Here is a 26,450-nt window from a genome sequence, read left to right as displayed (position 1 = left end):
GGCCAGAAAAACTGCAATTAACTCACCATGCGGTCTCAATAAATGGAGCTGGAAGACGTTACCTTTGTTGGGGAAAAACAAGTTTAACTGGTATCTGGTTCTCTAAAAGCAAATATGCAGGACATGCACTCTTCTAGCTCAATCTGCTTGGATCTTTCAATTGTTCAGCTTTCTGAAACAAGGCCCAGAACATGCACATATTCTGCAACATCAACGTAAAAACGTATCATTAAACAGTTACGATTAATTAAACGACAGAGCAGAAAAGAAATGAAACCCAGTGTGATGTTTGTTAAAAGGTAGAAAAATACAACTCATCTCTATCTTGTAGTGCAACAAATATAACCCTTGATTTCGCTCTGATCTCCAGTTCCTAATCCAAAGCTTTAACGTTTTGCTGCATCTCTTTTTCTGTTGCTTCAACGTCGTTGTCCATGTTTGCTAACTTTAAATTCAGGTGTGGAATCGTAGAATTTTACGGGATTTCGTATCTGGAGTTGGAATGTTTGCGAGTGAAACCTCACACTCTTACTATCAAACACGTTATACCTGCCATTATAATCGGCTAGTGTGTCATCTCTCAGGCTTTGAAAATGGAACAACAATTCTAAAATTGTGCAGGTTTAACTGGGTTTTAATGGCATTCCATACTGCAATGCTGGAGGTTTCTTGGGAGGAATTAGTAGCAAAAAAGACATGTATCTCATCCTGAATAAACTTTAGGAAAGTGAGGAAGGGACCAGGACAGAGTGAAATAACAATGTTTTGATAGCCACAGGAACGGATCTGCAGCAGGCATTTAGTATCAGTGATAAAATAATAAATTCTTGAATGACACGTGAGAAGCATGAGTTCTCCCTCTGGTCGGGATTTAAAGTACGCCACACATCACACAGTCTGCATTCAGATAAAACGGTTTGGATGATGATGCAGACTTGCTTATGACATTCATTTTAATGATGAGGGTTCCAAACCTGGGTCAAGCCAACAATTGAAATCGACCACTAAACCAACGAGTATTTATCAGAAAAGAAAAAAAATTCTCATCACCTGAATACGGACCATAAACACTCAGTAGGGCGTTCAGAATGTTGTACAGGCGATAAATCGGCCATGTTTATTGGCTGCCACATTATCGGCCTGAGGTGGAATATGCTGGCTGATCAGTATGGAGACCCTCGTGCTTTAACCTGAAAAAGTTCATGAAAACATTGTCCCTTCCAGTATGCCAGGAGATGCCCACCGTCACAACTTCTGATACGAGTCTCCTGTAGAAACGGCACATCTGTATTGAATCTTTTAATGTGGGATTTAACCTACAGACATTGTGCTTTCATTCATGACATTTGTCAAAAAAATGATGACACAGTTGAGTATTCCTCGCTGAAGCTTTAACAGAACAGTGTTAGTTGTAGGGCCAAACAGTCATAGGATGCTCACAGATGAATCTGTGCTTCACTGCCTTGTCTTCTGCTCTCCAGCTCTCTTTGGCTTTTCTTTGTGGCATATGCAGAGCTGCTCCCGAAGAATGGGGGACCTCTTTTGTCCAGAAGCTTTAAGACAGAAACATGAACCTCAGAACATTTGTAAAATAAAAATTGTTCAGCAGCTTAATAACATCAAACTGAAAACTGTCAGCATGCGTTGTTGTCTCAATGTAAATAAAGACACACTTGCAAAGAAACTAGACTTGTAGTAAATAAGTCTTGTAGTAAAGTTTTACAAACTTGAAAACTTGGATTTTAAAGCTCTAAATGCTTTACCAAAGATCCAATCTTTTAAAGAATAATCTTGGATCTAATCGTCTTTATTTGGGTTGTGAGAAAGAAGAAAGACATGCAGCAAAGGTCAACAGGTTGGACCTCAAACCTGTGATAGCTGCGTCTATACACGGGTCGAGCGTTTACTCCAGCGCCACCTCCGCACCGTAAATGTCCTTGTTTCTACTGTTGAATCTAAAATTACTCAACTACAACAGCAACTTAGGATTTTCTCAGATGTTTTCAAGAAAATGAGTAACACTACACAAATGTAACTAAACCTAATGAAACAAAAATATTTGATCCAAATTCAACATAAGGAACTACTTCCAATGATGAAGTCTAAAAATTATTCATCCCTCTGGACAGAATTCTTCATGGCAGCATGTGTTTGCAAATCAGGTCTTTTGTCTTGATCACCCCTGATTTAACCAGTGAAGGCCTTCACCAACTTAATGTTTCATTGCATGTTACAATAATGGCCTAGTCAAAGGCATTGCCATCACAGAAGCACAAACATAGCAAAAGCCCAACTTTAAAGTTACAGGGACAGTTGCTACGCCAGGAGGAGGGTCTTAACGTTTTCACTCAACCTCATTTAGTTTCTGCTAACTGTGCTAATGGCAGAGAAACAACTTACTGTTACAGGAAAACTGCCATCAGTTGCTATGCTAACTAGCCTGAGCAATCACAGCAGGATCTGCTGATAGGCAAAAGCAGTAGCAGAGAGCAGCCACACTAGGTTGTGACTGACAGCGCTAAGACCCGCCTCCAGGCTCTGATTGGTTGTTTCCAGTTAGCACTCAGAGCAATGGGAGAAGGCAGAGGAGCCCAAATTTTTCACACCTTATTCATCCTTATTAGATACCATACTGTTAGGACATGATAGCCGTTTCAACAAATATGAAAATGTATTTTCTATAAAAGTTACACACAGTAGCTCTAAATATGTATATTTGGATAATAGTTCTTACTCAAGAGCGTTCTTACGTCCATCAACCCAGAACCCATCCGGCGAGTTTATGATGTAACCCTATCCAGTATCCTTGGTGTTGAGATTCGTAGGGTTTGGCATGCTTGACGATAAATTTCTGTGAACAGATTTCATTTCAGACTGTCATAAATCTCTTTTACTTCAATCAATCAATCAAGTTATTTATACAACATACTTCAGCAACAAGGCAGTTCAAAGTGCTTTGCATCATAAAAATACAGTCATAGAACACAGTTAAAAACTGAAGCGTTACATTTTGTCAATTTTCTCTATCGTTACAAAATGGTAATCAAAATGTTGATAGTTTCTTTTATAATGTTTCAAAAGCAACTCTAAACAGCTGGCTCTTTAGATTTTAAGGAACTCAGTGTTTCAGCTGTTTTACAACTTTCTAGAAGTTTGTTCCAGATTTGTGGTGCATAGAAGCTGAAAGTGCTTCTCCATATTTGGTTCTGGTTCTGGGGATGCTGAGCAGAACCAGACGACCTGAGAGGTCTGGAGGGTTGATACAGCAGCAGATGGTTCATGTGGTGCTAAACCGTTCAGTGATTCTAATATCAGTATTTTAAAGTTTATTCTGAGCTGCAGGGATCCAGTGGAGGAACTGTAGAACTGGGACGATGTGCTCCATCTTCCTGGTTTTAGTCAGAACGCCAGCGGGCAGCGTTCTGGATCAGCTGCAGCTGGAGGATTGATTTTGTTAGTCAGACTTATGAAGACAATGTTGCAGCAATCAATGCGACTAAAGATAAACGCATGATTGGGTTTCTCTACATCTTGTTGGGACATTAGCCCTTTAACCCTGGAGATGTTCTTCAGGTGATAGAAGGCCGACTTTATGACTGCCTTTATGTGACCCTGAAGGTTCAGGTCTGAGTCCATCACCGCTCCCAGGTTTTAGTCTGATCACTGGTTTCCAGATGTAATAGCTGAAGCTGTGCATTGACTCTACATCAGTGTTTTCCAACTCTGGTCCTCAAGGCAGACTGCCCCGCATATTTTAGATGTCTCCCTGCCTTTGTACTCCTGATTCAGGTGATTGCAGTGCAGCAAATACCTGTTAATCATTCATCAATTGAAATGAGCTGGGTTGACGCAGGGAAACTCCTGAAACACGCAGAAAGTTTTGGCACATCCTCACATTTATCTGCTCTAAGTATCTGTTCAGTGATTGGATGGGTTCAGAGTCACCTGGTGACATCAGTGAAGTCAGTAACGCTTACCAAATCAAGTAATCAGTAATTTAGCTAAGGTACTTCTTAAGGAGTAATCAGTAATCCAGTTACTTTTTCAGGGTAACTATGCCATCACTGGCTGTGTATCATCTGCGTAGTTATGGTGGATGATCTTATTTGTTGATATAACCTGAGCTAGTGGGAGCATATGGATATTGAGCCAAGATTCATTCCTAGCATCATGTATGCGCTTCAACAAAGCAAGAATGCAGACTTTATGAAACTATCATAATTGATGCATGTAACACATAAAAGCCCATTAAAGCCAATAAAGAAGTTTTCCACATATATTGGAGTTTTGCATAGAGTTAGTATCAGACCTTGTTTGTGGTTTTTTACCTCAATTCCCAGATATTCAAGAGTTCAAATGACCTAAAAATATTTTTTGCAATTAAAGAAATCATCATGTATTAGGGCAACACCTCTCCTCTTTGGTTTTCTATTCTCACTTAAAAAATTTAATTAGGTCGTATTGATTCAATTTATATGGGCAATTCAGTATTGTCAAGCGATCAATCTTCCAGAAACTTTCAGATTCGTTTTAAATTTCTAGAGTAGAGGTGATGTTATGTTTTACCTGCTCCTCCAGATCATCAATTATAGCCAAATATCCACTATCATGCTGACACAAGTCTCGAGACACGTCCCAGAAATTCAAAGAATGACCTCTATCTGAAAACCAGTAGCAGTGTCCCCTGAAGGAAAGCCATCCGACCCTGCAATCCAGACATTTTGGTCTCACTAGACAAGGGGAAAGAGCATAATGAAGTGAAACTTTGGTCAAATATCAAAAAGAAAAAAATACATTTCTAGAAGAAATCCATGTGGACTTATTTAAATTTTCATTATCAAAATTCCTCTAAAAAGCTTTTAAAGGTAGAGTGCGGATCAGTATTGGAAGGTGATTAAATTAAGACATTATTCTAGTCAGAAGTGGCATACCGCAGGGTTCACTAAAAATAATATTCTCTGAAATCAAAAGTTGGCTGTTAACCTGGAGCTAATGAATCAATTTTACTGGCTCACTTTGTTGTCAGGAAAGTGACCTTCAGCACTCTACCTGTGATTATAATCTGATTATAATGGTCAGCTGTGTCTTGAAACACTTAGTTGAATATTTCAAAAATAAAATTAATAATTAAGAGTTTCAAAGGTAATCCAGAAATATAATTACTATCTCGAGGACAGAATTTTTCAACTGTAAAGGTCTGAAATGACATGACAAAATTATAGAAGATTTGCAGGGCATCTTTGTCTTTGCATCGACTCTCCGTCTTCTTTTTCTCTGCTATTAGCGTCTCTTTCTCTTTGTTCAGCTCCTCTTTCGTTTTGCTTAGGTCTGCTTTCTCTTTGCTCAGGTCTTCTTTATATTGTTTCAGCTTCTCTTTCTCTTTGTGCAGATTATTTGTCTTTGTGCTCAGCTCTGCTTTCTTTTTACTCAACTCTGCGTTCAGTCTGTTCAGCTCCTGTGTCTCTTTGTTCAACTCTCCTTTATTTTTGTTCAGGACATCTTTGTCTTTGTTCAGATTCACTTTCAGTTTGTTCAGCTCCTCTTTCTCTTTGTTCAGAGTCACTTTCATTTTGTTCAGGTCCTCTTTCTCCTTGTTCAGCTCTTTATTTTTGTTCAGCTCATTTTTCTCTTTGTTCAGATTAACTGTCAATTTGTTCAGCTCCTCTCTTTTTTTGGTCAGATTTGCTTTCTTTTTGCTCAGGTCATCTTTCTCTGTGTTCAGCTCCTTTCTCATTTTGTTCAGCTCCTCTTTCTCTTTGCTCAGCTGCTGGTTTTCTTTGCTCTGCTCCACTTTCATGTTGTTTAGGTCGTTTTCCCCTTTGTTCAGTTCATCTTTCTCTTTGTGCAGCTTCTTTTTGTCTTTGCTCAGCTTGTCTTTCTCTTTGTTCACTTCATCTTTCTCTTTGCTCAGCTCCTTTTTCTCTTTGCTCAGCTTTTCTTTCTCTTTGTCCAGTTTTGTTTTCTCTGTGCTCAGCTCATCTTTCTCTTTGCTCAACCCTGCTCTCTCTTTGTTCAGCTCCATTATGTTTTTGCTGATATCCTCTATCTTTTTGATCAACTCTCCTTTCTTCATGCTCAACTTATCTTCCTCTTTTTTCAGCTCTTCTTCCTCTTTGTTTAGCCGCTCTTTCTTTTTGATCAGCTCCTCTGTCTTTTTGTTCAGCTCATCTTTCTCTTTGTTCAGCTCATTTATTTCTTTGTTCAGCTCCTTTGTTTTATTGCTGAGCCACTCTTTCTTTTTAATCTGCTCCGTTTTCATTTTGTCCAGGTCTTCTTTCTGTTGGTTCAGCCTGTCTTTCTCTTTGCTCAGCTCTTCTCTGTCTTTGCTCAGCTTGTAATTTTCTTTGTTCAGTTTGTCTTTCTCTTTTCTGATCTCCTCTTTCTCTTTGCTGAGCTCATCATTCTTTTTCTTCAGTTCGTCTTTCTCAGTGTTCAGCTCCTTCTTCTCTTTGCTCAGCTTCTCTTTCTCTTCAATAAGTTCTGCTCTCTCATCATTGTTTTTTTTCAGCTCCTCTTTCTTTTTGCTCAGCTCCTCTTTCTCATTACTCAGCTCTGTTTTCTCTTTGCTTAGCTCTTCTTCCTCTTTTTTTAGCTTCTCTGTCTCTTTGCTCTGTTTGATTTGCTCTTTACTCAGCTCGTCTCTCTCTTTCTCCAGCTCCTGTGTGTTACTAATCAGCTCCTCTATGTCTTGGTTTACCTCCTCCTTCTTTTTGTTCACCTCCTCTTTCTCTTTGCTCAGCTCATCTCTCTCTTTCTTCAGCTCCTCTGTCTGTTGGTCCAGTTCATCTGTCATATTGCTCAGCTGCTCTCTGACTTGAGTAAGCCTCTCTCGGATAACCCTCTCGCTTAATAGGCTCAGGTGTCTGTCTTGGATCATATGGTCAATTTGGTTTTGCATCATCTCTTTTTCATAAATCAGTCGCTGTTTGTCTGTTGTAAGGGTTTGGATATTTTCCAGCTGATTGGTCGTCATCATACTCACTAGAAACACACAAATTAGTCAGAAAGTCAGTGAATCTATCTGTATCACAGAGCATCAAAATGTTCAGTTCTCTCTTAAACCCTTTTAGGATATCAGACCATATTCTTAGTATAGCACCAAATGACACTTAACTGATTTGAATATTTCATTAACTCATTTATTTTTGGGAGCTGCATGGTGGTAGCACAGTTGCCTTGCACCAATAAGGTTCATTGATTGAGTCAGTGGGGTCCATATTTGTTGAGTCTGCATGTTCTTCCTGTTCATGCGTCAGTTCAGCCTCATGACTGTCAGACTGATTGGTCTCACTAAATTGCCCTTAGGTATTGAACCTTTATGAAATATGAGCCTGTTCATAAAAATAGCCATTTAAATGTAGTACAAGTAATTAATAGATAACAAGTAACTAAAAAGAGAATAAATAGGTCTTAAAGGATCCATGATTACTTGTAACAATAGACTATTTAAGAAATATTTATTTTAGATGTAAAAGTAATACAGTAATTATCCTGCAGGCTGTTTAGTTTCAATAAATTTTAGAGACCTTCATGGGTAAAAAATAGAACAAGACATAACATTTTTTAACAAGTATGAGTTTTGACATGTATGAAGTGTGGGGTCATGTGATGTGCTCTTCAGGACAGATGCATAGTTGCTGGTCTGCTAATAATATATCCTAACCAAGAACCTGGCAGTTGAGGCTGCGTATAAGTGTGCAGTGAAACTGGAGATGTCTTCATCTCCATTTATTGCATGCTCAAGAAAAAAGGTGCCTCTGGGCTTTGCAGCCCTGTATCTGGCAAACCTGACTAGGGTCCAGCAGATACGTTCTTCCAGTGCCGAGTTGGACACTGGAAGTCGTAGGGCAGCTTTAGACATCCCTCTGGTTTTAGAGTTTATGGGAAGCACCGACACTGATTATTTGGGATGTGGACCCAATGAGAAGGTTGACCCACTCTATCTCCTATGTGCGCATAACTTCTTTCAGTGTGTACAGTTATTATTTCATTACTAAACATGAGCTTGCTGACCTCAAGTTTCTGATTCTTTTTAACATACTCAGAAACCATTTCTACTTGCTTTTGGTGTTGAGCTGACCTCTGTGCTTGCTGTAAGTTTTTGTATTGTTGTCTGTACATGCATGTCCATGGAGAGAAAAGAATACATTTGCTTGCAGCTGTGAACTTTGTGAGTTTTAGTTTATAAATTTTGTGATTAGTGTATGCGCTTGAAAATGAGAAGAAATATGTGATTTGGAAAATAAATCTTTGGTTATTTCCTAAATAAAATCAATACATATTGGGAAATACCAAACTTATAGTTAACTTTGGCTTACTATAAATTAACTAATGTTGATTTGTAGTGTTTGGCATAAGCACTAATGTTTATGCTAAATATCAGTGTGACAAACAAAAAAAATACTTAAACAGGTAAAATGAGAATCTTTAAAAATGTTGTAAAATCAGTAAATGAATTAATGTTTTTGGGTGATGTTCTTAAAAAGATGTAATTCAGATGGACTATTTGAACATTAAAGATCAATTGATGTGGAAAAAATATCTTAAATCACAGAGAATAAAGTTGTGTTCTTTCTTTTATGAGGTGGTTGATTGTTCAAAAAACACCCTCGAACCAGTTTTGGTCAGACTGAAGCAGGGGACATTCTGTAGCTTCTTGGAACAGAAATGTGAGATTACCATTGTTGAAATAGAATTTTAAGTTAGCACAATACTGCACAGGATAGTTTTTGATACATATGAAATATAACATAGAAAGTTAAAGTACACTCTAATGCATATAAATTTAGATAATACTAGAACAACGGCTCACTCTATGAACGCAGATAAAGATAAATTCTTAAAAAGAGGAGTAGACAGAGCACAGGCCTAGACTCCTTGGATCTTTAGATAAGGAGCCTATATGCCAGGCAATTAACAAATTCCTGAGCATGGTTCAAAAGTTCACTAGGATCTTAAAACTTTTTATAAATAATTTTATCTATATTAGAATTAACTATATTTCTTTAAGCATGTTTTTAATTAGTTACTTATTAGATCCAAACTTATAGTCATTATTTAGCATTACATTGTGTGCAAGCTTGGTTAAAAATACAAACTACTTTTTGTGGAAACATTTTGAGGCAGAGATAGCGCTGCAGCTGCAATCATATATCAAACTGGACAGCGGCTGGTACGAGAAGAGCTGGGCCGTATATCTGCCTTTGGGGCTCTTTAGCAGGAGGTAATAAAATTAACATTGAGACAGCCCACACAAAGGAAAAGAACACACCTCCTAATGCATATATTTAAATGAGGAGAATACGCATTCTATAAATGATTTGTTTTACAGCAGAAGTTTGAATCTCTTTATGCTGAGTGAGAGTTTCCCGGAGGATGCATCTCTGTTAATCTTTTGTCTTTTACTCAGTTCTTTGTCTCTGTTTTGTCATGTCTTGGACTTTTTGATAATCTAGGTGAGATGCTTGTTGTAACATTCTGAACTGCATTGAATCTCTGGATAAAACTCTGAATATCTGAAGTCTGACGTCGTATGATTGCTCTTTTCTCTCTGCACACTTACACAGACACAGGAATTCGGGACAAAGAATTAATTAACGAGCTAAATCAAGTTATTTCTCTTTTTAATTCTTAACACCATCCATCCAGCTCCTTCACACTCAGCATCAAACCACTCCAGGCACTGGAGCGCTCATCTATGAGCTTGCATCCCAATGCTTTAAACCTTTAAATACTTGTTACTCAGGAAGCTACTTAAAATTTATCCTGCTGAAATGAAACTCACTGTAGATGAATTTTGCAGTCAGTATGGCACAAAGCAACCCCAAAAACACCATCAACAGAGAAGAGCACCGAAGTGCTGATGACTCCACTGCATCTTCAGCTAAAACAAAACAATGGGATTAGTAAGTTATTGATTAACTAATCAATGAAATTTAATTGTATTGCACAATTCAGCAACAAGGATGTTCAAAGTGATTTGCATCGTGACAGCAGAAAGCCATTATAAATACATCGTGCCGTCACCAATTGTGAAGCCAGAAACAGATTTTACATTTGCCTCAGGATGACCCCAGCCAGTCACTGTACTTTTTATTTCACTGTATTACTGTATTTCAAACATAAAAACTGGATGGCACAAACTTTCTCCAGGTCAAAACAGAAGGTTTAATCATTGGACCAGAGGATCAGAAGAAGTTATAATTCTAACTGGGGCTGAAACCATTCTCCGAATGATTCGAATAGCTGCCTTTAAACTTTCAAAACAAGTCAGAAGCCTGGGAGTTTTTCTTACTTGGAGCTCACTTTTATTCCACGCATTAAACATGATAAAACATTTTATCATGTAAGGAATGATCACCTGAGTTTTCCCTATTCTTTCCCTCGCTAATACTGAGACTCTTATGTATGCTTTCATTTCCAGCTGTATAGACTATTGCAATACCCTGCTTTCTGGTCTCCCAATGAAAACTGCTCAACCTTCAGTTATTACAAAACTCTGTGCCTTGAGTGCTAACCAAGACCAAAAGTCAGGTTCACATCATACCCGTTTTAAAATCACTGCACTGGCTCCCAGTGCCTCTCAGAATTGATTTTAAGTTTCTTTTAAAGGTTTTTAAATGTCTTAATCATCTTATCTTACAGAGCTGCTATTACCTTATGAACCTCTGTGGACTCTAAGGTCCTCTGGCACCTGACTATGGACAGTTCCTCGAGTCAGAACACACATTGATGGTGAGGCTCCTTTCCAGTATTACTGACCACCGTTTCTGGAACGGTCTGCCAGAAAACCCAAGAGCAGAAAGTGTTGCTGTCTTTAAGAGCAGTCAAGATCCGTCTTTTTAACGTATCAGTTCAGTACTTCCTGAACTGAATCATTTCTGCTCAGTTCGTGCATTTTCCAGGCAGCTGTGTTCATCCATGTGTGGTGGGTTATTGTTTGTTTTTATTGATCCTTACAGCACTTTTAGCTGCTTTAGCATGAAGGGTGTTTTATAAATTAAATTGATTGATTGATTGATTGATTGATTGATTCCTGATAAGCAACCTGTTATCAATATTACTGTACATGATCTAAAGCTGAAAAATAAACACAAACTGTCCGATAGAACAACAACCTGAACTTAATTACTGTCTAAAGCTAAAATTAGACTGTCCCAGTGGGTCATATGGAAGTGTCTTTGCTGATTGTTTCTGGAAGGATACTTTCTGGATTCTGGAAGGATACTTTCTGGATTCTGGAAGGATATTCTGGATTCTGGAAGGATACTTTCTGGATTCTGGAACGATACTTTCTGGATTCTGGAAGGACACTTTCTGGATTCTGGAAGGATACTCTCTGGATTCTGGAACGATACTTTCTGGATTCTGGAAGGATACTTGTAAACTTGACCAGACGGAAACGCGCACACACCGGTGCAACCTGTGGCACTGCCCACTACCCCTAGACTTATTTTATGAACAAATGAATCAAAAAGGCTAAAAATGTCTTTTGGTGTTATATAACCCTTATGATTTTGTAGACGTCGTCCGAACCAGAACGTAACACAAGGTTAAAAACATGTTTAGAGTTGATTTTGGATTATTTAGAATAATAAATTAACCATCACTAATTTAGACCACTAGCTATTCTCCATTTTATTGTTTTATCATGTGAAGAACTTTGAATTGTTGCTGAAATGTGCTATACAACTAAACTTGGCTTGCAGAGAAAGCAAATTAAAGAAAATAAAGAAAATTAAAGCTTCAGGTTTACATGTGACATAAAAACAACTCCTGATACAGCCCATGTTAAGAAAGTATAACTTCCTACAGAGGAAATAGCAATGTATGACATGCTTTTGGGTAGCACTGTTAGTTTTTAATCCTCAAAAACTGTAAAATGCTTAGAGAGTCACTTACATTTAATAGGAGGATTGGCATTGTTAACATTGACTGTAGAAGAGTCATCGTCGTCGCTGTAGTTCTCCATCCTTTACAGGAAAAATACAGTTTTGGGAAACAAATCTGCTTCTGGAACAAACCTTTCATGCCAAGAAACCAGCTCTCACTCTCTCATACACATTTCTGCAATTCTCCTGTCCTTGGTTATAAAATAAATCTATTCACTCCATAAAGGTTTACACTCTGATGCATATTATATGTTTTACAATCTTTGCTCTTGCAGAAGATACTTTAATAAATCGACCACAGGTACTCAATTAGTGATCAGGCCAGATATAAAACATTAACTTTGTCCTGCCAGCATAGAAACAGAAAAAGAAACGATTAAGTGATCATTGGTATAGAAGACCAAATATTTCAGTGTTGGAAAATATATAAAAGACATGACAAAGTTCAATTAAAAATAACTGGCTGTCTCTTCCCACTCTGCATGCTGTTGGTACTGTTCACTGATGTTCCTAAAAACATTTATTACGTATACAAGTACTTATCCGAGTACTTTTACTGCACTGTACTTTACATTTACTTGAGTAATATTATGAACTATTGATGACCTTGAGCAGATTGATTCTGCATCGATACAAAAAGACTTCAGGTTGGAAACATTCGTTTCTTAGGTTTCTGTAATGTATGAGCTAGTGTTTATGCAAATGTGAGTATAATTACAAAGCATTTTATACATGACAATGTTTGCATCATTATTTATTTAGTATTAATAAACAAGGTTATTTTATTTGAAAGGTCACATAAACGTTTATCTGTGTTTACTAATTGAAAACCTTGTTTACTCTGCAGCATTCCTCCCACTGAGCATCTCTCTTGAAATCCCAGAAGAATCCCAATCAGGCTCTAAAAATCAGCTCAACTCTCTTCTTCTGTTGCCTCAGAAAAATGACAACGCGTTTAAAGTTATGAAGCAGTACATGGAGTCGGACGTCTGGCCGGAACCAGTGAGGCATAGACTACATCCTGCTTTAACCCACAGAAGCGGCCTTAATGACAAACCCTACTGGAAACAGCAATGGGCCTCACTGGTTCCTAAATAGATGGAGAATAAATCAATCTGGGAGCTGATTGTCGCTCTGACCGTGATTTATACAGACCGGAAGTGCGTCCAATCAGCAGGTGGACTGAAGGTTTTAGGGCTGCGCTGGGCACAAAGGATAAACCCACTAGCAACAGCTTTAATTTGGGGTTATACATAAGCCACGGCTTTTATTTAATATTGATACAATAGTGTAACTGTTTCTATGGCAACGGGTCTGCATTGCGTAGCAAACACAGGGACCGAGAAAATGAACGAGTGGTTTGGAGATGTTCTTCAACGGTTTTTCTGCGTTATCTTCCCTTTGCTGTGGCGAACGGCCCTAAATTAATGATAGCTTCATCTCCAGGTTTCATTTTGTTAACGGAATTGTTTTGAAGCGGAAGGTAAACGTTTTTTGTTGTTGTTGTTGTTTGTTTGTTTTTTGTTGTCCAGCGTTGTGCGCATGCCTAAAATTTCTGGACGTAAACAATAACATAAAACCTGTTTATAGTAACGGTAGTTAGCATTTAAGCTAGCGGCAGAAAAAGTCACCTCTAACACAAAGAAATGTCTTAAAATAGAATCTTTGTCAATAAAACACTGTCCTGGACTTAAAGACACTTTTAAAATTAATATATATCGCTTACTTGTGCATTTAACCCACCTGTGAAAACAGAAATCAGAGTCTTCAGTAATGGCTTTGCTGCGAGGCTGACTTCTTCTTCGATGGTTATTGGCGGTTGGCTAACGACGGTCATGGTGCATTACCGCCACCGACTGGTATAAAATGTGAAACAGAATATCACTAAAATTTTATATCTGTTCATTCAATTTAGTGAAACATTATCTAATAACTTTTACTTTTCGTGTTATTACTAAATAAGTCAATCAAATCCAGTTCAAGTGTAATTGTTTTAAAATTTTGAATCAATTGTTATTTTTCTAAATGATGGAACATGTTCTATTGTCTCATCATCCCCTCTGTGTTCACTGAAACAAAGAGTGCTGAGTGGCCCAGTTTACCCAAATCTGAGGAGACAAGTAATTTTCTCTTCTTCTCCTCCTTCTCCATTTACTTCTCATTTCTCTAGTTTTCTATTGGATTTTAGAGAAGCAACATTCTTTCCTTTCTTTTTCACACTGCTTTTACATTTTCTCATCCATTTTCTGTTTTATTTAAAAATTATCTGTTTTTATAAAATGGAAACATAACCCCACAAGCTAATTTCTATTTGCCCCTTTTGCAGCTTCAGCTGCCATTTTGTTCCCTTTGACACCATGATGATCTGTGGCCCATAAAAATGTAATCATTAGACACATCATATTCTGTCTAATGTTTGTTGAAATATCTGTTAAGATATTTGATCCGTTTTCTGAATTGTTGTGTTGAAATCTGACTAATAATGAATTGGAATCAGAACGATTTACGGATCCTAAATATTATTTCTTTAATTGAAATTATATATAACTGAATAAATAACTGAATGGCTGATAATATTTTTATCATTTCTCATGTGTAACTGAAAGTTCGTTCATTCTTTTTCCTAACTTTGATTAAACTCTGCTACAATGAAACCAACTCCAATACGATGTTATTTATTTTAGTCATTTTCAACTTTTCCCTAAGTTAAAAATGGGAAATGTTTAAAAATAAAGAATCTCTAGAAGAAGCAGACATTTTATTGGCATAATTTGTTAGCAGAAGAAGTTAAACGCAGTAAAACGTGCGGAAGTCAGAAAGTAATAATAAAGAAAAACAGGAATTTAATAAGAGCATTATGGCTGAAAAAAGGAACATTTTGCGATCTTAAATTAACGGTTACAAAATCCTTGACAGACAATCACCAGACGGTGGCGGTAAAGCACCAATTTCATTGCCTGCCAATCGCCAATAACTGTCAAAGAAGAAGAAGAGGAAGAAGTCAGCGTTCCAGCAAAGCCGTTACTGAAGAAGAGCCCGATTTCTGTTTTCACGGGTGGGTGAAGTGCACAAGTAATTTATAAATATCATATTTAGAAGTGTTTCAAAGTTCAGGACATTGTTTTATTGATATTGATTCTATTTTGAGATATTTGTGTGCATCGGAAGTGGCCTTTAACTGCCGTTAGCTTTAATGCTAACGGCAGTTATGCCCCTTTTTCACGGGATCGACTCTATCCGGCCTTTTTTGTGAGCATCAGACTCTCAACTACTGTTTTTCCAATAGTTGACATGATTTTAAGGTCCCTTCTCAAGAGGAGAGTAGGTACTTGATTTCAAATCAACATCCTCCTGTTCACCGGTTGGCCGTGATCAGGTGTGGAAGAGAACAGAAAACAAACCGCCGCCATCCTCCAAACAGGAAAGCCACGGAGTCCTCCCGAACAACAAGCAGGTGTTGCAAGCAGGCTTTTCTGTCCATCGGACTGCAGTATTCAGCGGAAACTCGATGGAGCCATTAGGAATAAGTTGTGTCAACCTTGGTCTTTTTTGTGAGGTCTCTTTTTCTGTCTTTTTGTTTCTTTAACCAGATTATTTCTCAGCATTAGACTTCATATCAAAATCCATATATTAAAATCCTGAAAATCAATTATTTTTTAACTGAAAAGTTTAGGCTTTGTCATGTTTCCTCTTTTTCTTTCTGTTTTTTTTATTTTTTATTTGGGAGATGCAACAGTGAGGCCATCAGTTTGTCAACTGTTTAATTTTCTCTTCTTGGCAGAGGAAAATTTCCCAAAATGGAGGTTAATCCACACATCCACACTAAATTCAGTACTAATGCTATGCCCAAAGAATAAATGCAGAAAAATGACTCAATTTCAACTACTTTCTGAAAGTTTAGAAGAAATTATAAATTAATTCAGTTCCTCTTCCCACTGTCTAGATATTGTATCCAGACCTTAAAGTCCTGCCTATCATTGCCTCTTCACTGATCCAAGTAGTAAACTCATCGCTCTCAGGCTTTAAAAACAGAAGTTAGCAAACCGTTGATAAAACAGAACAATCTGGAAAAATAATTTCAGCAGAATTACAGGCTGACTTCTGACCTCCCATTCATCAGAAAAATTATTGAAAAAGCTTTTTAAGCAGTTAGATACCTTTCTAACGATAACCAATGTGACAAATGTAAATAAGCGGATTAGAAAATGTTTCTTTCTCTATTATCTCTTCAAAACAATGTTTTGTATGTGAAGGAATATTCAAGAATATATTGAAATATCACAGAAATATAAATCACTTGAAGAGGAGATGGTGCTAAACTGTAAGAATATGTATTATCACCCAGCATTTAAAGGACTGACGATTATTTTACATCTTCTCAGTCTTATATTGACTGGCATGTTCTGCAAACGTCAATAAATGTAAACAGTTCTGATATCACGCAAACTAATTCCTTGCTCGTTTAATGGAAGCCACATTGTTTCTTTTGCACTTTAACTGAGCAGCAGACTATTCTTACAGTTAAAAGTTTGCCTGGCAAACTTGTTAAACGTTGGCTGCAAGTGAATATAATTTTTTTAGACAATAAAACGGCTCTGGTATATTAATTATACGACTTCTCTAACTGAACTCGTACCAGCGACCGCTGAGCTCTGAGAGCGATGTTTTATCCAACTATATCGACCGATCCTATTATTGATCCTGATCTAACGGACACTTCGCGCTTTCAGAGGCAAACCTGGATTAACTGGTGACACTTTCAGAATCTCAGTTTGAGTGAAGATTTTAACCTGTTTCTGATGTAAAAGTATGTAAGAGTTTTTTCAGCATTGTCTCTTACAGTTGAGTGTTAGTCACTTAATGAAAAGAATAAAGATGTTGGTAAATTAAGAGAAAAAATATCAACAATAAAGACAAAATTATCCAGATCTGCAGGAGCCATGTCTTCTGTAAATGAGCGAAGAAATAAACTATAACATGCTTAAAATTTTTTCGATATTCTTTCTGTGGATGTCTAATTGAAATATCATACAAGATGAGGGAGATGTGAAAAACATATAGCCAGTTTTTTTAAACATTTTATATTAATCCCAAGGCTCTTAAACATTTATATCGGCTTTCAGGGATTAATCTTTGCTTTGAGATCTGTTTTTGGCATCTTGAGATCTATTTCAATCTTCCTTTGACAAATTTCAACTTCTGAAGCAAATCAGGACAAGTTCTGCCTAATTTACATATTTTTCAAATTAATTTAAAAAAAGGCAACGTACCATATTAGACCAATAAGTGTCTTTGTAATTAGTTATTCCCACGATCTTAATAGTTGTCTTATGGGATTGGATAGTATTTTTTACAAAGATTCTTTAAGCTTATCGCATTGTCTATTTCCTGGTTCGGTAAAGGGGTCCTAAAAAGCCACGCCCACACAAACATCTGTCTTTTCCAGGTGCTGCCACCAGTTAATCTAGAACACCAGAGCATTACTGAAAAACAAGAACGGCTCTCATTGAGACTCGAGTCCTATGTTCATATTAAAGAGCCGTTGAAAAAAACATCTGATCGTTCGTGGACAACCACATAACTAATATGTATGTTTTTGTCTTTAATTGACACATGACTAAAGCAATTTGAACTGCCTTGTTGCTGAAAAAGAACTTGATTGATTGATTGATTGATTGATTGATTGATTGATATTATTCTGTCTCGGTGTAAACTCCGAAGAGAACGGTTTGAAAAGAGTTCATATGATGGAGTGATCCGCCGTCTGGGGGCGGAGTGATCCGCCGTCTGGGGGCGGAGTGATCCGCCGTCTGGGGGCGGAGTGATCCGCCGTCTGGGGGCGGAGTGATCCGCCGTCTGGGGGCGGAGTGATCCGCCGTCTGGGGGCGGAGTGATCCGCCGTCTGGGGGCGGAGTGATCCGCCGTCTGGGGGCGGAGTGATCCGCCGTCTGGGGGCGGAGTGATCCGCCGTCTGGGGGCGGAGTGATCCGCCGTCTGGGGGCGGAGTGATCCGCCGTCTGGGGGCGGAGTGATCCGCCGTCTGGGGGCGGAGTGATCCGCCGTCTGGGGGCGGAGTGATCCGCCGTCTGGGGGCGGAGTGATCCGCCGTCTGGGGGCGGAGTGATCCGCCGTCTGGGGGCGGAGTGATCCGCCGTCTGGGGGCGGAGTGATCCGCCGTCTGGGGGCGGAGTGATCCGCCGTCTGGGGGCGGAGTGATCCGCCGTCTGGGGGCGGAGTGATCCGCCGTCTGGGGGCGGAGTGATCCGCCGTCTGGGGGCGGAGTGATCCGCCGTCTGGGGGCGGAGTGATCCGCCGTCTGGGGGCGGAGTGATCCGCCGTCTGGGGCGGAGTGATCCGCCGTCTGGGGGCGGAGTGATCCGCCGTCTGGGGGCGGAGTGATCCGCCGTCTGGGGGCGGAGTGATCCGCCGTCTGGGGGCGGAGTGATCCGCCGTCTGGGGGCGGAGTGATCCGCCGTCTGGGGGCGGAGTGATCCGCCGTCTGGGGGCGGAGTGATCCGCCGTCTGGGGGCGGAGTGATCCGCCGTCTGGGGGCGGAGTGATCCGCTGGTCAGTACAGCGGTCCTGGCGGAATCAGTCCCAGAGTCTCTGCTAGCTGTCTCTGCTATCAGGGACCACTTAAGGAGCTAATTTCTGTTTTCAAAAGGTGGGTCAAGTTCACAAGTCAGTACACAGAGCTGTTTCTTTTTTTCGTGTTTTTTTTTTTTTTTTGTTGCTTACATCAATTATTATTTTAAGATATTTCTGTTCATTATAAGTGATTGCTCACTGCCGCTAGCCTAAATGCTAACTACCGTTAATGTGGGTTTATCTCCAACATACAGGACAATTCAACTGTGACACCATCATACAAATTTTATTATATCGCTAAACATTTCAGTTAGATCCACCTAAACAAATCTTGTTTCTGTTATTTCCATGTAAATTGATGTATTAAAACGCATAAGTTAACGGTTGCCAACTGTTCCGTATTAACCGTCATGTTCAGTAAGTCCCGCATGCTCTTCATATTTGACCGCATCCTGTAAGTTTTATGTACAAACGCTAGATGGCGCTCCGCTCCTTACTTACCGAGACATTATATCGAAGTAGAAAGCTGGGCGTTGCTTTTATCCGCAAAGGATTTTCCCAGTCAGAAGTCACAGCTAATTCGAAAACTTTATTTTAAACACTTATTTAGAAAAATTTACAAAAAAACCTGACTCGGTCGTCCGTACCTGAGAAAGGAATGGGAATAAAACTATTCATGGCTTAATCCTGATTAAAGATTTATGCCATCTGGAGTTTTCAATTAGATATGGAGATGAGAACAATTTATCTGAATTATTTAAATTAAAATTAATAATAAATAAGTAAATAAATCTTACAAGATGCAAGGAAGAAAAAGAAAGCATTTTAATATAACTTACCACTAGCTTAAATACTAACAGAAAATGTTCCTCAGGTGACAGAAGGCAGACTTTGTAACTGTCTTTATGTTCTGATGCTGGATCTAACCCTGGTGTTGTTTTTTAAAAAGTGGAAGTGAAACCCACAGGCTTTCCACTGAGCTACAGGTGAGATCATTCAAGGAGACGTCGGACATTTTCCAAAATCTAAATCTTCTCCTAAATTTTCTCCTTAAAGGATGGAGAACATTGGGGACAATGACGTGTTTTCTACAGGCACTGTCAACAAAGACAAATATTCTCCTGAAGGTAAGTGACTTCACACATGTTATGTTTTAAGAGGACTGAAAAGTAAAATTACTACCAAAATGTTCTCGGTACATTTCATTTTCTTCTGTAATAAGGTTGTTTTTGACAACATATAAACATTGAGTGTTTCTGTCATCTGAGAAATCTCTGCAAGGCAAGTTTATTTGAAGCGCACATTTCAGCAACAAGACAACTTTGCATGATGAAAACAAATAAGGGCGTAGCTATGTTACAGTGGCATAATAAAGGAAAGTGAATTAGTGATCTTTAGTAGTGATAGAGAATTCAAAGGCAACTGTAAACAATATTGGAGGAGTTCACCCTGCAGTTGGTGGATTGCCAGTTTGATTCCCGGTCCATTTGTCTTCGTCGACTATGTTTTCAGGTGAGACATTCGTCCAAGGGCTGATGGCCCAAAATTGTGCCCTCCCTTCATCAGATCACCCCAGGGCAGCTGTGGCTACAGTCCAGGAGTTTACCATCATCAGTGTGAATTTACTCTTTGACATTTCAATTTTATATATTAATATAATTAAAAATAAGATTTACCCCTCTTCTATCATGGTGGGTGTTGATGTTGGACCTAAATGCAGGTAGAGGCAGCAGGTGATTTTGAATATTTAATGACAAATGACTAAACTAAAACCATGTAGAACACAGACAGCCAAAGCAAAACTAAAATAACAACAAGAACAACAGGAAGGAGACAAGATTCAACGGGAAGAACCAGCAAGGAGGGACTGAGAATGAGGTGCTGAAGAACTGGGAGGTTGAATGCAGAACAAATGACCTGGGCTGATGAGCTAACAGGCTGCAGGTGTTACGAGAGAGAGGAAAGGAGGAAGTGACACAGGGGGCCAGGGAGAGCACACTGAGGACAAGGAAATGGATATAACAAAATTAGTAGACATAAGAAGCGTAATAAAAACTACATTACTGTAACTAAGAAAAGGACTCGACACAAGGAATAAACAAAACTAGAATCACTGAAGTAAAAATAGAAAACAATGCAAAACTAATACATAGAACAAAGCAAACACAAATAATAAAACCCAGAACAATCTCAAACTAACCAAGATCCTGACAAATACATGCATCTGAGCCCTCCTGCTGAATTATAATTTTACCTTAACAGTTTCATTGTTTCTTCCAGGTGAAGCAGAAGCAGAAGCAGAAGGAGAAGACGAATCAACAGCACTCACTCGGTCTCGTCTGTATTTGGCGGGTTTTGGGATTTTTGGTGCTCTGGTCGCTGGAACAATTATCTACAGTGAGTTTCATTTCAACACAATATTTTAATTAGCTTCCTTTAGGACAGGTTTTTAGCGGTTTAACACATTGGGATGCACGTGTGTAACAGTAGGAGGAGTTATGAAGCGCCTGGATAGACAGTAAACTCCTCTCAGTCAGAGGCCGAAACTCTGCACTGAACCCTCTGAGTTAGTGGTAGTCTCTGCCTGAAGGAGGATCTTAAGGATCTTGTTCACAATGGATATAAAATTAACCCAATTATGTGTCAAGACTTCCAACATTAAAGCTCCACATAACTGACCCATCATGTGACTCAGTGCCGTGAAAAAAATCTATTTCCAAGCACTGTTCAGGTAAAATCACTCAATCGAGTTTATTTATATATTGTGTAATACAGAGAGTTCATAAGACAATCAGTAATGAAGCAAGTCTGGATAATGCTTCATTACTAGTGAAACATTAGTAGTACTAGTAGTACTATGACAGTACTTATACGGTTCACTTAATATATGCACCAAAACCAATAGCACTGTTTTTCATTCACACCTCCTTAAAAGGCCATTCTTCTGATGCTGCCTCGCCCATAAGTGTTACATGTTTCTAAACTGAGAATAATGTCTGATATTCTGAAAAGATCTGAGAGAGAGACTGAAAATATTGATACTTCTCTGATACAGGTAGATTCGCTGACTCTGACTAATTTGTGTTTTTATAGTGAGTATAAAGATGGCCATCCAAAGGGAAAATATCAATGCTCTTAGAGCAGAAAGAAAGATACTGATTAAGGAAAGAACGATGGCAGAGCTCCAGGAGCTGAACCAAGACAAAGAAAAAGGTGATTAGGTTTCTAATTACCTTTGAAATGAAACTTTGTATCATTCATGTGATTTTTTTTTTCATTTTGTTATAACCTTCATTCGTAGACAGTTTTCTGACGGTACCTGTGACAATCATCACAAGTTCAGTCCTCAAGGTCACTTGTCTGACAAAGTGTGCAAGTAAAACTGATTCAGTAGCAGCAACTTTGAAATCAAGTAAAGTTTTGATTTCAGAGAGTACTGTTGTTTTTGAGAAAACCGAGCACAGAGCCCTGTGGTACACCACTCTAACCAGAATGGTAGCTTAACTCAGTCACTTTCTGATACTGAATTTTTGGCTGGTAAAACATTAAGTATGTTTGCAGGTTTTCTTTTATACAACAATTTTTTCTATTTGCTATTATTTACCAAAATTTTAGTTTTCTGCTCTTATATCTCGTCTAATAGAACCAGGGTGTTACAGCTGCCTGGATAACTGGATTCTCTTCAATAAAAAATACATGTTTTACGACAAACCAGCTCCATGGAAGACCTGGGAACAAAGTCGAAGGTTTTGTCAGAGAAATAGTTCAGATTTGGTTGTAATTGATGATCTGGAGGAGCAGGTAAAATCTAACGCCACCTATGCTACATATCTAAAGCTAATCTGGAAGTTCCTGGAAAATGACTTAAAGTAAGAAGATTTATGACGATCTAAAAAAAAATCTGTTCTCAGGAATTTGTCAGCAAACACATCAAGTACTACCACAGTAAACAACATGGATACTGGATGGGATTACAAAATGTTAACAACACCTGGACCTGGCTTGATGGACGAAGAGACAATCTTGGGTAAGAACTATTCTCTAAAAATATACATGTTGAAGTAGAAATATAAATATATTTGACACACTTGTAGAAGAGTTAAATAAACTGACTTCTCCAGGACTTCTTCTAAACCAAACCTTGGTGGACTGTGAGATATGTTTGGGTTCATTGTTCTGTTTGGACGTCCAATGATGTCAAAGCTTACTGGGTTTCCTCAAGCTTCATCCGTCCTCAGACAGCAGGACAGTTTCTCCCAGGATATCCTGATTGACTCCATCTTGACCTCCACACTCTGCAAGTTCCCAGAGGAAGGGAAGCGGCCCCAGAGCATCATTGGGTCCCTGCCGTGCTTCACAGTGGGCAGGGTGTTCTTTTCAGCATGAGCTTCAGACGTCTGATCAGACTCAAGAAGTTCAGAAAAAACAAAACCGTTCTTCATCCTCCTAATATAGCTAAGAGCAAACTGCATCTGGGTTTTCTTGTGCCTTTGGGTCAGTGGTGCTGAAGGTGATTGAGTTCAGGCATGGAGACCTTCAGTCCTCAGTCTGTCCTCACTGTGGGACCTGAACCCTCTGGCTGATGCCACCAAGCCTTGCTGCTGGTCTTTTGCAGTCAGTCGATGGTTTTTGACCAGCTGCCTCCTTGGGAATGTGGGTGAGGGCCGTCATTGTTACATCAGGAAGATCAAGATAAAACAGCTGGTTTACAAAGGCAGGCCCATCTGAAGACATCTGTTCAGAGGGACGAATCATTTTAATACTGTCATTGAAAGTAGAATTTCATGTTGAATTTGGATCAAATACATTTGTTAGATTAATTCTACTTAAGTAGATAATTTGTTAAAAACTTATAAAAGTTTCTCAACAGTTTTAGATGCAATTGTGAAAACAAAGACATCTAAATCTGTAAAGTACATACAACTCTTAATTTAATACTAGTCTGGCTTCTTTTTTAAATACTTCTTATTGGTATAGAGACAAAACATGTAGATGCTGCCAGTTATCAGTCTGATGTTAGTGAGCTGCTGTGTGATTTTATTTTATGTTCTGAGGTTCATGTTTCTGTTTTCAAGGTTCTGGGCGAAGGACGTCCCCTATTCTCCAGGATCAAAAGTTTGCGTTCTCCCAGAAAGAAATCCCTCCAACAGCTGGAAACAAGGAATGACTGGCTTTCTGAACAAATTCATCTGTGAGACTGACGCTCACAAATATCCACCTTACTAACTGTTCTCTTAAAGTTTCATCCAATATACAAGGTGTTGCATAATAACTATAATAATCTGTTAGTCGTGTCATGTGATCTGTTTGTTCTTTGTAGTTTTTACATGAAATCTGCACAGAGTCACAGTTGGTAACACTTTTGCCTGGCAGCAAGAAAGTCCTGGGTTTGAGTCCCGGTCTGAGGTCTTTCTGTTCTCTCGGTGTATCTGTGGGTTCTCTCCAGGTACTCCGGCTTCCTCCCACAGGCCAAGAGGAAGGTCATCAAAGGTCAACCGGCCCCCCATCTTCTGCAAGTCAGACAAAATGGGTGTCAGGTAACTCGACTACGTTTATACTGGTTTGTGCAGCAAAAATTTTGGTTTGTGCTGCTTTGGCTTTGAAGATATTAATGAAAGGTTAAAGGTCAACCTTTAACACTTATATGAAATCAGACAAAATTGGTATCAAATTTTTGCAAAAACCAGCACAAACGTAGTGGAGCCAATTGACACCCATTTTGTCTGATCTGAAGAAGGTGGGGGTCTGGTTGACCTTTGATCTCTTTCTTTATATCTTTAAAGTGATAGAGGCACAAACAAAAAATTTGCTGCACAAACATTTGACACCAGTTTTGCCTAATTTCATAAAAGGGGGGGCTGGTTGGCCTTTTGACCTCTAAATCAGACGAGTACAACGCCCACTTCACCGCAGACGCTGCGCCGATCCGTCTGTCGACCTCCCTGGTGAACAAGATTTCGAGATACTTTGACTCCTCCCCTCAGGGCAGGACATCCTCCTCGACCCGGAGAAGGCACTCTACTCTTTTCTGGCTCATTATTTATGCATTGATTTATATCGCTATACATTTTTATTTTATTTGTTGAGAAGATAAAAGAACAAACCTTGAACACATTGATCAACAGGTTTTGCATGTCATTCAACACATTCTCTCGCTCTCTCGTGGTTTTCTTATCCGGTGGGTCAGACACACACAGAGACACACACAAATAATACACAATAAAGCATAGGCGCCAGTGTTAGCTCGTTGGGTAGAAAACTAATGTTAGCTAAAAGGCTAATATGTTGATTCAAGACAACACTGTCAAGGTACTCATGATTGTTACATTTGTGAGGTAAAGAATTAAGATACTTATCTGTAAGAGTTCTTGTGTAAAATATCATCACTCAGGAGTGACGCTTAGGACTCGGTGTGTACGCTTCACAAACATGTTTTCCTGTCTCAGTCGGTAAGAAACAAAGATTCCATTAAATTAAATGGGAAATGAATGCAGGCCAGTTTTGACCCACTCACAGAAGAAAGGGGTAATAATAAAAACATGATATTTCTTAAAATGTAGAAAAGGTCAATTAAACATTTGAATTGCATAATATCAGTAACATATTTTTGAGGAATACCTGGAATATGAAGTGATTAAAAACTTTTCATTACAAAGATATTGCAAAAAGACGATCTCACTGGGTCCAAAAGGACTGACCCACTTACAGGGTTAATTACTGTGCATTCATTTAGGGCAGCTGTGCCCTAAATGAATGCACAGATGCACTGTTGCTTTGTGCGTCTGTGTTTCTGAGGTTTGTGTTGCCGCCCATGACATGGCCAGAGAGGAAGCAACGACGCAATAATAATGGCAACGGTACTTGCTTTAGCATTTATAAGTATTTATAGTAATAGTAATGATATATTTTATTTAAAATGCTCTTTCAGGGCACATAAGGTCACCTCACAAAAAAAATTAATTTAAAAGAAAAAATTCCAAATAAAGAAAATAAAAACCCAAGTGAAATGCCTGTTTGAACAGCAGCGCATTCAGCCACCAGCTGAAAAGTTGTAAGGAAAAATATAAAAACATTCTGTTGATTAAATCCCTCTATTGATCCATTATGTTGCATGGAAAAAGCTTAAATATCAGTGTTAGGGAGACGATGTGATGTCATAATTGAGGCGTCTTGTATTTTGGAGATGCTGAGTTGGCAAAACTATAGCAACGGCAGTTAGCATTTAAGCTTGTGACAGAAAACAGTTACTTCTAATCTACAAAAATATATTTAAATACAATCAACGTCAGTAAAAAATTGTTTGTGACTTTAGAAACATTTTTGACAATGGTGTCTATCGATTACTGGTGAACTTGATCCACCTTTAAAAACAGAAATCAGCTCCTTCAGTGGTCCATGATAGCATAAAGAGCTAGCAGACTCCGGGCCGGTTTCCCCGTCAGGACCGCTGTACTGACCAACGGATCACTCCGCCTCCATACAGCGTTCTGTTTAACAGCGGACCGCTGTACCGACCAGCGGATCACTCCGCCTCCATACAGCGTTCTGTTTAACAGCGGACTCATTGGCTCTTTTCACACGGTTCTCCTGTCTGTTGGTCGCAGTCGGGGCTTTACAGCAAAATTCTCGAGCGGAATATAAATTGTCAAATTAAAGACAAAAGAATAAATGATAGAAATTGTTCACCGATAATCCGATTGTTTCGAACGGCTCTTTACTATGAACACAGGAACCGAGGACGAAAGTCGTTCTTTAGTTTTGCAATATATACTACACACACTGCAGTAGCTATGATTATTCTAAATAAATTATTTTTGATCGGCAAATAAGTAAAATATAAAGCACACGGAGTGCATGGTGAGGAGGGAGCAGCTTTTTTTCATTTCTATCTCGAGTTGATATTTTAGGCCTCCTGCATTTTCTGTATTTGTCCCTTGCACGTTTTTCAGCTGTTACAACTCTAATCCATTG

The 26,450-nt window shown here is 38.9% G+C and overlaps 2 protein-coding genes across 2 annotated transcripts; one reads left to right on the top strand and one right to left on the bottom strand.

Annotated features, from left to right (window-relative positions):
* Positions 1–1,284: 1,284 nt before the first annotated feature.
* LOC129379965 (golgin subfamily A member 6-like protein 22) lies at positions 1,285–13,851 on the bottom strand. The gene is made up of 7 exons (XM_055060926.1): positions 13,635–13,851; positions 11,902–11,972; positions 9,785–9,883; positions 5,164–6,981; positions 4,567–4,730; positions 2,735–2,851; positions 1,285–1,553 (listed from the first exon to the last, which is right to left on the bottom strand). Exons 2-6 carry the CDS (start codon positions 11,969–11,971, stop codon positions 2,756–2,758), a joined length of 2,247 nt encoding a protein of 748 aa, XP_054916901.1. The 5' UTR covers position 11,972; positions 13,635–13,851; the 3' UTR covers positions 1,285–1,553; positions 2,735–2,755.
* A 1,034-nt stretch (positions 13,852–14,885) lies between these two features.
* Positions 14,886–24,602, top strand: LOC129379971 (C-type lectin domain family 4 member A-like). The gene is made up of 9 exons (XM_055060931.1): positions 14,886–14,946; positions 19,536–19,606; positions 20,760–20,876; positions 21,573–21,692; positions 22,123–22,280; positions 22,391–22,506; positions 23,555–23,670; positions 23,926–24,016; positions 24,366–24,602. The coding sequence occupies exons 2-9, from the start codon at positions 19,537–19,539 to the stop codon at positions 24,448–24,450; spliced, it is 873 nt and encodes a 290-aa protein (XP_054916906.1). The 5' UTR covers positions 14,886–14,946; position 19,536; the 3' UTR covers positions 24,451–24,602.
* Positions 24,603–26,450: the final 1,848 nt, after the last annotated feature.

Source organism: Poeciliopsis prolifica, unplaced genomic scaffold (assembly GCF_027474105.1).
Source record: "Poeciliopsis prolifica strain line A6 unplaced genomic scaffold, Auburn_PproV2 SCAFFOLD063, whole genome shotgun sequence".
Classification (NCBI taxonomy): domain Eukaryota; kingdom Metazoa; phylum Chordata; class Actinopteri; order Cyprinodontiformes; family Poeciliidae; genus Poeciliopsis; species Poeciliopsis prolifica.
The sequence above is the reverse complement of the archived record's forward strand: the minus strand, read 5'-3'. Positions and strand labels throughout refer to the sequence as shown.